This window comes from Octopus sinensis, unplaced genomic scaffold (genome assembly GCF_006345805.1).
Source record: "Octopus sinensis unplaced genomic scaffold, ASM634580v1 Contig20083, whole genome shotgun sequence".
Classification (NCBI taxonomy): domain Eukaryota; kingdom Metazoa; phylum Mollusca; class Cephalopoda; order Octopoda; family Octopodidae; genus Octopus; species Octopus sinensis.
The window spans coordinates 22,164-34,916 of NW_021836872.1; the positions used below are offsets into that span (position 1 = coordinate 22,164).

The 12,753-nt window shown below is 36.4% G+C and overlaps 1 protein-coding gene across 1 annotated transcript in view; it reads left to right on the forward strand.

The window, feature by feature from the left end:
• Positions 1 to 12,270, forward strand: part of LOC115232233 — a 31,682-nt gene extending 19,412 nt beyond the window's left edge. Inside the window, exons 3-4 of the mRNA XM_036500301.1 lie at positions 8,517 to 8,789; positions 11,914 to 12,270. Coding sequence (XP_036356194.1) covers positions 8,517 to 8,789; positions 11,914 to 11,927 — 287 coding nt within the window. The 3' untranslated portion in view covers positions 11,928 to 12,270. The remainder of the gene's footprint in view (positions 1 to 8,516; positions 8,790 to 11,913) is intronic.
• Positions 12,271 to 12,753: the final 483 nt, after the last annotated feature.

Below are 12,753 nucleotides of genomic sequence, written 5' to 3' on the forward strand. Positions count from 1 at the left end.
TTGTGGCACCTGCTTGAGGGATTGTTTGTCCAGTATAGGACTACACAGCCAAAGCAGGAGATGTATTAGGACATGAAATGTAAAAGCCAGACTAGATTATTTTATATGCAACTCCATTGTCTCGCGAGACTAAAAGGATGCCAACAACAATATATATGGATTTCGTAGACAGGAACTGAAACAAATCAACTGTATATATATATATATATGTATGTATATATGTAAGTGTATGTGTGTGTCTTTGTGTTTCACCCTCATCACTGCTGTTCATTTATTTACATCCACACAACCGACTGTTTTCACAAGAACAAACTAATAGAATAAGTACCAGGCTTATCGACATAAATAAAGCACTAGGCTGTGTCTCATATTTTTGTTTGCCCACTCAGTTGTATCTATCAATTTGTCTTTTTATGTGTGTGTGTGTGTATATCTATATGTATTTATGTATGTATGTATGTATGTATGTATGTATGTATGTATGTATGTATGTATGTATGTATGAATGTATGTATGTAACTATCTATCTATATATCTATCTATCTATCTATCTATCTATATATATATATATATATATATATATATATATATATATATATATATATATATAAAATTAGAAAAAAACCATCTTTTATCAATTCAAAATGAACAATTAAATTACACCCTTTAGAAAGTTACCTATAATAGAAATATTAACATTAAAATAGCAATAAAATGTCAATGATTAAGTAAATTGCTAAAAAATAAAATAATAATATATATTATATTGTGTGAAACTTGATTTAGTACTTCTAAATAAGTTTTGGATTTTATTTCCTCAAATATTAATATATATATATATATATATATATATATATACATATATAACACCCTAATGGGAGCCTTAACTCCCAAATTTTAGTAATTTCTTTTATGATCCAAAACTAGGTCAAAAGTACTGAATGAATCTTTATGAAATTTGGAAATTATATTCTATGCATAAGGGCCATAAACCCCATGACAATTCATGTAATTTTGCTGTTGATGAAATTTTAATCATAGATATTAGACACAAATGAAGTAATATTTATAAAATTTCATCTTCTTACAAGTTAGAAAGACCCCTCCATGGGGACTTAACACGCACAATTTTGTCATTTTATCTAAGCATAAATGAATACAGTTGTGCTCTTGGAAGCTGTAGGGTTACCTGAGCATAAAAGATGAGCATTATTTATGGTGAGGAATCCTACATTGGGAGTGGTATCTACTAGGGTAGGATAGCTGACTGCTTATTGTGATGATTCATCTTTTGGTTTCCTGTAGCTTTGCTCTCTTTTACAAACCCAGTGAACATATATTTCCTATTTCAAAGAAATTCAAGCAATAGATATAAGACCAAAGTTAAAAAGATTCTCAACAATTCAACTTCTCTGGTTGACATTAAGATGCCCACCCCCAATAGGGGCATTAACTCTCACATTTTAGAGCTCTATGACCTCCATTTTTCAGGAGCAAAATCCTTTTAACAGGTTCCATAAAACTGGAATTTTGGAATATGCGCATAAAAATCAGTAGTATGGGATACATGTGGCACAATTACAATTTTGTTTGTGTGTGTAAAGAGGCAAATAACCCTCATCTGCAATTTTGATGAAATTCGAAACATAGGTATTCCAGTTCATTACAGAAAATATAACAGAAAAGTCTAATTCTTCAATTGTGTGTAACTTGGGCAACGCCGGGTAACTCTTCTATTATATATATACGTGAAAGAGCACAATTCAAGCGTGATTGTTACGAACATCGACTTACTGGCACCTGTGCCAGTGGCATGTGTTAAAAGATTTGAACGAGGTCATTGCCAGTACCGCCTGACTAGCCCTGTGCTGGTGGCACATAAAAAGCACCCACTACACTCTCGGAGTGGGTGGCGTTAGGAATGGCATCCAGCTGTAGAAACTCTGCCAGATCACGAATGGAGCTTGGTGCGACCGTCTGGTTCACCAGCCCTGAGTCAAAATCGTCCAACCCATGCTAGCATGGAAAGCAGACGTTAAATGATGATATATATGATATATATGGATATATATGATATATATGGATATATATGATATACATGGATATATATATATATATATATCCATTTATAAAGAGGCATTTTTCATCAATAAATTTCTCCCCCAACTAAATATGAACACACAACTCAATACAGAACACCACTAACTCTTCAATTGAAACCACTAAACCCTATACACTTCCTACACTACTCACATCTCTAAATCCAGAACTACTTACCTCCCTTACAAATAATCTTTTTTCTCAGGAACTATTAGACCTGACACCCTTCATTAACCGGTGTTATTCAAGCGATGAATAGTTTTGCGTAAACCATCATTTGTTTTGTTCTCTTACTTTATTATCATCTTATAATCATCTCATAATAAGGACTTTTATGACTCGTATTACTACCTCAGTCAATCTAAATGTATATATTTGTCGTTATCTGTCATAAATAGCCTTTTTCTATTTGCAATGTGCATTTTTGTTGATTTTTCTTATTTTACCCTTACATTTCCATGTGTATTTTTTATTTTCTTTCCGTAACATATTTCTACTATCCATATATATATATATATATGGATATATATATATTTTTTCATTTTTTCATTTTATCTAGTTTCAGCTCACGAGCTGTGGCCATGCTGGGGCACCGCCATTTGGTGTTGCTACATGATTTTACTTCACGAATGCTTTTTAGCAATTGACATTTGGTGCATGAGAGAGTTTGATGCAGCTGCCCTTATCTGCACCTCCTGCTGTGATGTTGGTTCATCTGGGACACCTGATATGAAGTGGTCCCACATTATTTTAAAGACATCTGCATCCACACCATGCAGGTCTCTCAGGTCCTTCGGGAGGATATTGAAGAGCTGTGGACCTTTGAAGCCCAGGCTATCACAGTATCTTGTCCTACATCTTGATGGCAAATTTGGAGTCCTTGGCCCTATGCAGTGGAGCCCAGTTCTAGTATTTGTGTAACTCTCAATGTGAAAGTTTGAGACAAGTCCTTCCAGGATCTTCCAGAGGTATATTATGGCATATCTTTATCGCCTACGCTCTAAGGAATAGAGTCTTAATCTCTTGAGTCTGCTTTCCTTGAAGAAAATAACTTGCTGCCTGACACCCAACATGGTTTCAGCCAGGAAGTAGCTGCCTAACTCGGCTCCTACAACACAATGACTGGGTACTGAAACAACTGCTCAACCACTCAAATGTGGAAGTCATATATCTCGACTTTGCAAAGGCCTTTGATAAAGTCGATCATGGAATGATATGTCACAAACTGTGTGATCTTGGCATAGTTGGGAAATTGGGAGAATGGCTTCATGACTTTCTGAAGGATAGAAGTCAGGTGGCCACCTCCAATGGGGCCACCTCCAATAACATGCAAATAGTGGCGGTTGTTCCTCAAGGCACTATTTTGGGACCACTACTGTTCATAATGGCCCTCAGACATGCCCTCATCCGCAGGGAGCCACGATCACAAGTTATGCCGATGATACAAAAGTTTCACAGGTAATACAGAACCCTGAAGACACTATGCACCTGCAATGTGAGCTGGATGAAATATACAAATGGGCTGAAAAGAATAGCATGCAGTTCAATGCTGAAAAGTTTCAAGCTTTATGCTATCAGCATGCAAAACTAAATGCAATACTCAATAAATACACTGGACCTGGAGGGATTGCAATCCCAGAGGCACAATCAGTGTGAGACCTAGGTATTTACATGATTAATGATGCAACCTTTCATGTGCATGTTGCTAAATTGGCAATGAAATGTAGGTGGCTGACCGGATGATTCTTAGAGCTTTTAGAACAAGAGACCAGGAAACCATGACGGTCCTCTGGAGGACACTTGTCCTTAGCCACTTTGACTATTGCTCTCAGCTATGGTCACCAACCAGTGTCAAATAATCACAGAATTTGAGGCAATCCAACGAAGCTACACGAAGAAGATAGCCTCTATATAGATGTAAGCTATTGGGAAAGGCTCAAGAGATTAAGACTCTATTCCTTAGAGTGTAGGCGATAAAGATATGCCATAATATACATCTGAAAGATCCTGGAAGGATTGTCCCAAATTCACACATCGAGAGTTACACAAATACTAGAACTGGGCTCCACTGCATTGCCAAGGACTCCAAATTCGCCAAGGACCCCAAATTGAGGGGCTTCTTATCAAAGTGTCTATCTGCATTTGCTTGTTTATTCGAATGTGTAGTTTCCTAGTAGTGCTCCCTACGTAGGGTGCCCCACATTTATTGCAGACGACCTCATATACTGCATGTTTTGATGTCATTGATGGGGCAGTTGGTGAGTGTGCACTCCACAGTGCTCCCTTAGGTATTTTTCTTGATAGAGCTTTCTTCAGGGATAGACTGGTGTGTACCAGCTGTATGTTAAGTCTCTCCCTGCGGATGGATGTTGGGTTAGCTGCTGATGTTCTGTCATCTAAGTAGGGCAGTCTAAGGAAGCATGTTTCTGATCTGATGTTATGGGCTTCTCTGTGTAGTTTACCCACTTTCATTATTCACAGAGGCAGTCTTTTAGCTGTGGATGGTGGATAACCGTTGTGTGCTAAGTTCCTGAGGAACCGCTTCATGCTGATGGCTTTGTCACTTACTTCATTGCATCTGTCTCTTATGCATGTTATTTAATTTTGTTATGTGCAGTTTTGGCTTGTGGACCGGGCCGAATCATAATGCATGAATAGATTCCTAGTCACTGCTTCTTTTGTAAAGATTCATGTGGATGTAACCATCCTCTGTGATCCTGATTTGGAAATCCAGCAGAGAGAGAGATCCAGGCTTGTCTGGGTGTTCATTTTCAAATTTATGTGACTGTCAATGTAGTTGAATTTTTCATGTATGGAATTTACTCCTTCCGTGAAGGGGTGAGCATCTCACATTATTCCATCTTTACACAACTACATTCTTTAAATACATATGTATTTATATATATATATATACTTGCTGACATAACCGGTAATTCTAGGAAAGTGGGGCTTGTCCCTTTGTTCCATTCTCATAATTGTTTCGCTAATCCATTAACAACAATACAAAGTATCAGTCTTACACAGGAACTTGTTTTTAGGAATTCCCAATAAGTTATGAATTCCCAAATTGTGAAGTCAGTTATGTAATAACATGAAATTAATTACCCGATAGTAAGATTCAAACAAAGTAGCCCCAAAATGGCTTTAATACATTCCCAGAGTATATAGAACTTAAGAGGAAGCACTGATAAGGTATGTATACTAAAATCATGAAGCATGTTATGTAAGGACAGGCTAATGAGATAGGAGATAATAACAATTCAAAGTAAATAACTCTGAAAAAAGCTTTTGTGCATCTGCAGAGAATATTACCCTCAGCGGTGCTAGTGTTTACTTCGCAAGTTGTGAAATTTGTTTTTGTGATCTTGTTTGTGCTATAGTTTGCAATTTTGTCATAAACTGAAAGTTTGAACAAGAGCCAATGTGAAATTTTGCGTTAAACTTGGGAAGTCTGCTACAGACATTGATCATGCTTTGGCAAGCTTACAGCGATGAGGCAATGAGTTGTATGCAAAGTTTCAATTAGTGTGGATGCTTCAAAAGTGGAAGAACATCCTAAGAAGACAGAGAGCAATCTGGGTGACCTACCATGAATGTCTGCCTGTAAAATTCATCAGCTTGTGCATGAGGATCATCTGAAGACAACAACATTGCTGATGCCGGTTTGTCATATTGGTTCATGGAGGCAATCCTAACATCTGAATTGAACATGTGGTGTGTCTTTGCCAAGTTTGTCTCCTGCTTGCTGACTACTGAACAGAAAGAACATCATGTCAAAGTCTGTCAAGATCTCCATTGGCAGGCTTCTGATGACCCATCCTTTATGTCAAGAATCATCACCGGTGATAAGAGTTGGGTCTATGGGTACAAACCTGAGATGAAGCAACCATCATCCCAATGGAAGAGGCCTTCATCACCATAACCAAAGAAGGTATAACAGATCTACAGCTCAATCAAGAGCATGCTCATTGTTTTTCAACATCACCAGTATTGTGCATAAAGAATTCATCCATAAGGCCAGACAGTCAATGGAGAATTTTACTGTGATGTTGTGAAGCATTTGAGGGAGGACATTTGGCTAAACAACCAGATCTATTGAGCACACAGAAGTGGATTCTTCATGATGACTGCTCCCTATCTGAGTTCCTTGCCAAAAACAACATGGTATCACTCCCACACTTGCCCTATTGCCAGGTTTAGCATCTGCAGACTGCCATCTCTTTGCCAAGGTAAAAATTTAGCTCAAAAGTTGCCATTTTAACACTGTTGTCATGATGAAGAGTGAATCACAGAAAGTGCTCGACTTGCTTACAGAAAATGATCTCCAGGCCAGATTCCAATAGTGGCAGGAATGTTGGGATCAGTGTATTGCTGTGCAAGATGACTTTTTCAAAAGAGATGCTGTTAAAACTTAAGTAAACAAGTTATTTTTTTTAAACACTAGCAGGTAGCCGGCTTTGCCCAGGATTAAGTTAGGATTATAAGCTAATGAAGTTCGTTATTTCAAACCAAACTAAGTAACATCGATGTCATATTGAGCGAAATCTGTTGAAATTGGTAAAATTTTGGCTGAAAATGAGTTGCAGATGACTTGATTGGGAAATCCCATAAGGAATCGGTCTATGATTTTTTTTCCCACTCATCGATTTTTTTCGTTTTTAGAGAACTGAGAGTATTCAAAGATCCCATGACTCCTAAGTAAGGCTGGCATCAAGTTTGAACAAAATACATCAAATTCGGTAAAAGTTATGGTTGAAAATGGGGTGTAGCCATTTTATTGGGAAATCCTATAAGGAATCGGTTTATCGATTTTTTTTGATTTTTTTATCCTGATTAAATGGAAAACCCCATGAGGAATCAGTTAATTGGTTTTCATCCCAAATAGGACTTAACCGAACACAATATTGTTGATTCAAAAACATAAATATATTCTTTAAAGTTGGTTTTCACACCCAACTCAGTTCTGCAGAATCGGTGTCGTGATGGGAGCGCATGGGTTGATCAGGCTGCACATGCACATGTGATCAGGTTGCACATGTGATCAGGTTGCACATCCAGCCCTTTGAAAACACCACCCCCTCATCTAACCCCCCTTTGCCCGGGGTTGGGAAGCCTTCCAGCAAGGAAAATAGAATGCCCAAAAGAGCTCCCGCTCCTCTGTGTCAGAAGTGGTACATTCAGATCACAACTAAGTTTTAAGAATATATATATATATACACACCACACACACGATCATACACATATTGCATACATGTGTTTTGTTCAGATATATGTTCGTGTGTTGTGTGTGTATGTGTGTGGTTGTGTTGCCCGTATATCGACAAAATACTTAACAAAAGTTTTAACAAAAACTTACTCATAGCTAGAAGGGGACTTAACTCCTGTTGTAAACAATTGGGATTCTCCGACTTGAAAATTGCTAAAAGTTTTGATGAAAATTCATTTTTACCATTATGCTGGGGCCTCTGAGAAAAATAAGTTGACAAAAATACAGCTAGGGTCATGATGAATGTCCTAAAATTGGAGCGACATGCATGCTATGGGACATGCATAAATTACATCCACGTACACACACACATCATGCCTTTTATATATATACAGATAACTAATCTGAGAACTTTTTAATACCATTCCCTACCTTTTAATATTCTCTTTGTCTTTAAGGCGGTGAACTGGCAGACTCATTAGCACACTGGGCAAGATGTTTAATGGCATTTTGTCCAGCTTTACATTCTCAGTTCAAATTCCACTGAGGTTGAGACTTTGCCTTTCATCTTTTCCAGGTCAATAAAATAAGTACTAGTTGAGCACAGGGGTCAATGTGATCAACTTATCCCCTCCCCCGAAATTCCTGGCCTTGTACCAAAATTTGAAATCAATATTTTCACTGTCTTCTTCATTGTTCTCGCCACTGTTAATTTTTGCCCAATTAAATATATTAAATAAAATCTTTTAAATTTTAAAACCAAATGTGAATACAAATACAGATTTCACAGAAAATAGAACAAAATGGTAATCATCTGTGTTATTTAAATAAAGTTCAGGAACCGAATATCTCTTCATATTTGAATGTCTGATTTCACATCCTAAAGTAGGTGTGTGCTTCTGATTGACATGTTACTTTTACATTTCTCCTGATCATATGATATGATTATAATATTTGAGTCATTGACAGAAAGTTGATGCCTTAGGCATTACCTATGATACATGGGTGTGATTCCTATTCTCTCTGAAATATTCTCTGTACATCTATTCACATTTAATTTTAATTTATACTTTAAAACGAATTTTTCAATTAATCCTCTTAATTTTAATTTATTTCAAGTTGTTGTTCTTGCATTAGAAAAATTACTTCTTGGAATGACAAGGTAGCTATTAAATGATATGTATGTGTTTTATATTTTCATTTCCTTCAGTTTCTCTTGGAATAATTGAGGGTGGTGCAAAATTTCCCAAGGTGAATCAACCAGTCACTTTTGAATGTCCTTTTAAAAATCAAAACTTTAAACACTGGAAAATTGATGGAAACATCATTAGCGGAACTAATAAAACTAGAAACTTTGAAGCAAATGTGCTTCCTAACAATGTCAGAATCATAAACATCACACTTCTTCAAAATATTGAGCAAACAATTGTTTGTGAAAACACCACTGGTGAGAAGACAAGATTTCATGCAATACCATTATTCAGTAAGTACAAATATAAATCATTTGTATGTATTTTCCTGTCAATATTAATCTATTATGACCATGAAGAAAGTATATTTCTATAAACACTAACTTTGAGTTTCAGTCAATTCACAAAATGTTGTAACAAACTTATACTGCCAATAATACATTGAAAGAATGTTCATTTTAATACAAGATGATGATGGAGATGATGAAGATGATGATGATTTTTCTTCACTGTAAGTATTTTATCCTATATATGTTGTTCTATCAGTATTTACGTGTTGAAAAAAATATATCTTTCTCCTTGTACTACAATACATTTCAGCAATTCAAAAACAAACTTGTTTATATGTTTATGCCAATAATATTTTAATGTTTATAATTTCCCTCGTTATATTATTCCAGTGTTGTTGAAATAGGAATATTCTGGCTGAGCTGGCAGGATTGTTACTGTGCTGGGAAAAATTCTTAGCAGTATTTCTTTTGATTTTATGTTCTGAGTTCAAATGCTGCTGGAATCAGTTTTGCTTTTAATTCTTTTGGCATCGATAAAATAAGTACCAATTGAACACTAGGGTCGATTTAATTGACTTTACTCCTTTGAAATTGATGGCCTTGTGCCAAAACTTGAAATCAGTTTTATCGCTGAGATTAAATGTTTGATTTCAGAAGAGAGTCATAAATTATTCTTGGTTTGATGAAATTAACAAAATTATTAATTATTCTAAAAAGCTGAGAAGTCATCATCATCATCTTCGTATCTTAAAAAGAACAGTCTTTCAATGCATTATCTTTTTTAGTGTGTATACTGGTTGAATTTCTGATTGTCATCAGAAATGTTATTCTTGAATATGCACACACGCACATACACACAAGTATATATTATCATCATCACCATCATCATTGTCATCGTTTAGCATCAATTTTCCATGTCAGTATGAGTGAGATGGTTTGACTGGAGCTGGCATGGCCAGGAGCTGTACCAGGCTCCATTGACTTCTGTAGGTTGATAAGGCTGAGATGCTGGAGATGGTGAGGAGAAAGAGCCCCTCGCAGACAAACATTGCACATCATACTGAACATAGTAACTTCATACCTTTCTAGTCTTTGCATGCCCTCTACATTCAAGGACCATGTCTGCCTATCACGTGGCATTGCTGTTTGTGCACAGGCATCACACAACCTTCCTTTCTCTCAGAAAGAGAGACTTTTGGTTGCCACTTGAGGTAAAAGATCTCTGAACTTTCTCCATCTTATTCTAGCAATTTCATTTCCTCCTCCACTGAAAATTAGGTCACCTAGCTAGCAGATATTGCCCTGTACCTTTAGAGCACCTCTTGGGCATTTGTGAAAATCCATTTCCTGTATACTTGTAGATTTTATGACTCCTATGCATTTTCCACATACAGACACTAATTTCTCTGTTAACCTCCCTACTGTTCCACTGCACCTGTTTTGCATCCATTGCATACCCAGAATACGCTGAAATGAATTTCTGCCTACACCATTCTTACATACTGAGAAAAATCATTTACCTGAAGTGAGTAGGGTCCTGTTTGTTTTCTTGCTTACTAAGGCTTTTGTCTTTGCTAAGTTAACTTCAAGGCTCTTTGATTCCAGGCTTTGCTTCCACACCTGAAACTTTTTTCTAGTTTTGTTACTGATTCTGCTGTGAGAGCAAGGTAATTTACATATAGTAGTTCTCATTGGCTTCCAGGCTTAAATTCCTCTGTTATGACCTGGAGGACAATTCTGAATAGGAGGTGGCTGAGGACTGAGCCTTGATGAACACCTAACCCTACACTAAATTTATCACTGTGCTCATGACTAATTCTAACATTATTTATAGCAACCCTGTACAAGACCTGAACTGCTTTTCACAAGCCATCTATCTCTAGCTTCCTGAAAGACCAGCATTTTACAGAGCAGGGTGCTCTGTTGAATGCTTTCTTCAGGTCAACTAATGCCAAGTACAACAGCTTATTCTTAGCTTAATATTACCCTTGTACTTGCCTGACTTCTTCCCATTACTGTGCCAAACTGCATTTCATCTAGCTTAATTTGTTTCTAATTAATTGGGTTATTATTCTCTCCATAACTGTCATCACTTTGTCAAGCAATTCTAGACCTCTATAATTAATTATGTTAAATGAATTTCATTTACTATTTTAGTCACTGATTATGATACTAGTATACCAGTCATTGGGGATTATACCTTCCTGAATAACCTAATTAACTAAACAGTGTCTAGACTGTATCCCTGAACCAAGGATTTTTCCAGTCTCCATATCTTTAATTACATTATTTATCACACTGCTGTCTATATGAATGGTTGGCCCCTCTGTTGGGTTCACTTGATGGGGAGACTCCCTTTTTCTATTCATCCGCCACATTTAATAGCCCTTCACAGTTGCTCTTTCACACATTTTTCTTTTCCAAACCACTAAATACCAGCATGCCATTATCTATCTGTACATCTCAATTCTCTCTGACACACTCTTTTACTACTTTACTTGTTTCAGTCATTTGACTGCGGCCATGATGGAGCACCGCAGTCGAGCAAATTGACCCCAGGACTTATTCTTTGTAAGCCTAGTACTTATTCTATCGGTCTCTTTTGCCGAACCACTAAGTTACGGGGACGTAAACACACCACTGTCGGTTGTCAAGTGATGTTAGGGGTATAAATACAGACACACAAACATACACACACACACAAACACACACACACACACACGCACACACACATGCACACACACATATATATATATATATATATATATACATATATACGATGGGTTTCCTTCAGTTTCTGTCTACCAAATCCACTCACATGGCTTTGGTCAGCCCGAGGCTATAGTAAAAGGTACTTGCCCAAGGTGCCATGCAGTGGGAATGAACCTGGAACCATGTGGTTGGTAAGCAAGCTACTTACCACACAGCCTCTCCTGCGCATGTGTAGCAATATGCAAAATCTCGAGTCTCTCATCTTCATAATGTAAGATATTGGCAAACCTGTTTCTGTCTGTTTCTACCCTAGCAAGATAAATCCGGTACCTTGCTTCCCTTTTAGCTACTTAATATGGTTCTTTGCTACCATCCTTTTTCCACACTTTCCAAACCCATTTCTTCTCTTTTATAGCCCTGTTGACCTGATTGTTCCACCACCATATCCCCTTTGATCTGGCAAAAGCTTTGCTCCAACCACAAATCATCATCATCATCATCATCATTTCACATCTGGGTTGGATATTTGACAGGCTGGCTTGGCAGAAGATTGCATCAGGTTTCACTACCTGTTTTGGCAGGGGTTTTATGACTGGATGCCCTTGCTAACACCAACCAACTTATAGAGTGAACTGAATGATTGGAGAAACGAAAGAAAGGGGCACTCAATGCATTTGACTAGGAAAACGTATGTTAGTATTTAATAACAGTTTGGTTTGACTCCAAGCAACCTAAAGTTTTGTAGGCTTGTCATATGAACCTAGCTCCTCAGACTTAGGTAATCAAATATATATTTATACATATATATATATATATATAGTTGAAAAATTTCGTTATAGGTATAAATATACCAAAAACAAGTATAAAAAATGGAGAAAAATGACGTTGAATCAAAATTAGATTTAATACAAAATTGGATTCAATACATATGCACATTTTGAAAGACAAAAATATAATCATAGTAATTATAATTAAATTTATGCATTGTCATTCTTATTAGTGTGAGGAATTTTTGGAAGAATATAAAAAAAGTTTAATAAAACAAAAATTTTTTTAAATAAAGTAAAATGAAATAAAATAAGGTACAATGAGGGAGAATACAGATGGGGTAATAGGAAAAAATCGATATTTACAAACAAGTTGTAAAAGGGAAAATTAATAATAGTGAGAGGGAAGAAAAAGAAAGACATATCAATGTGCATGCAAGTCTATATGTGTAGTAATCTATAACATAAAAATAAAAATCTAATGGATA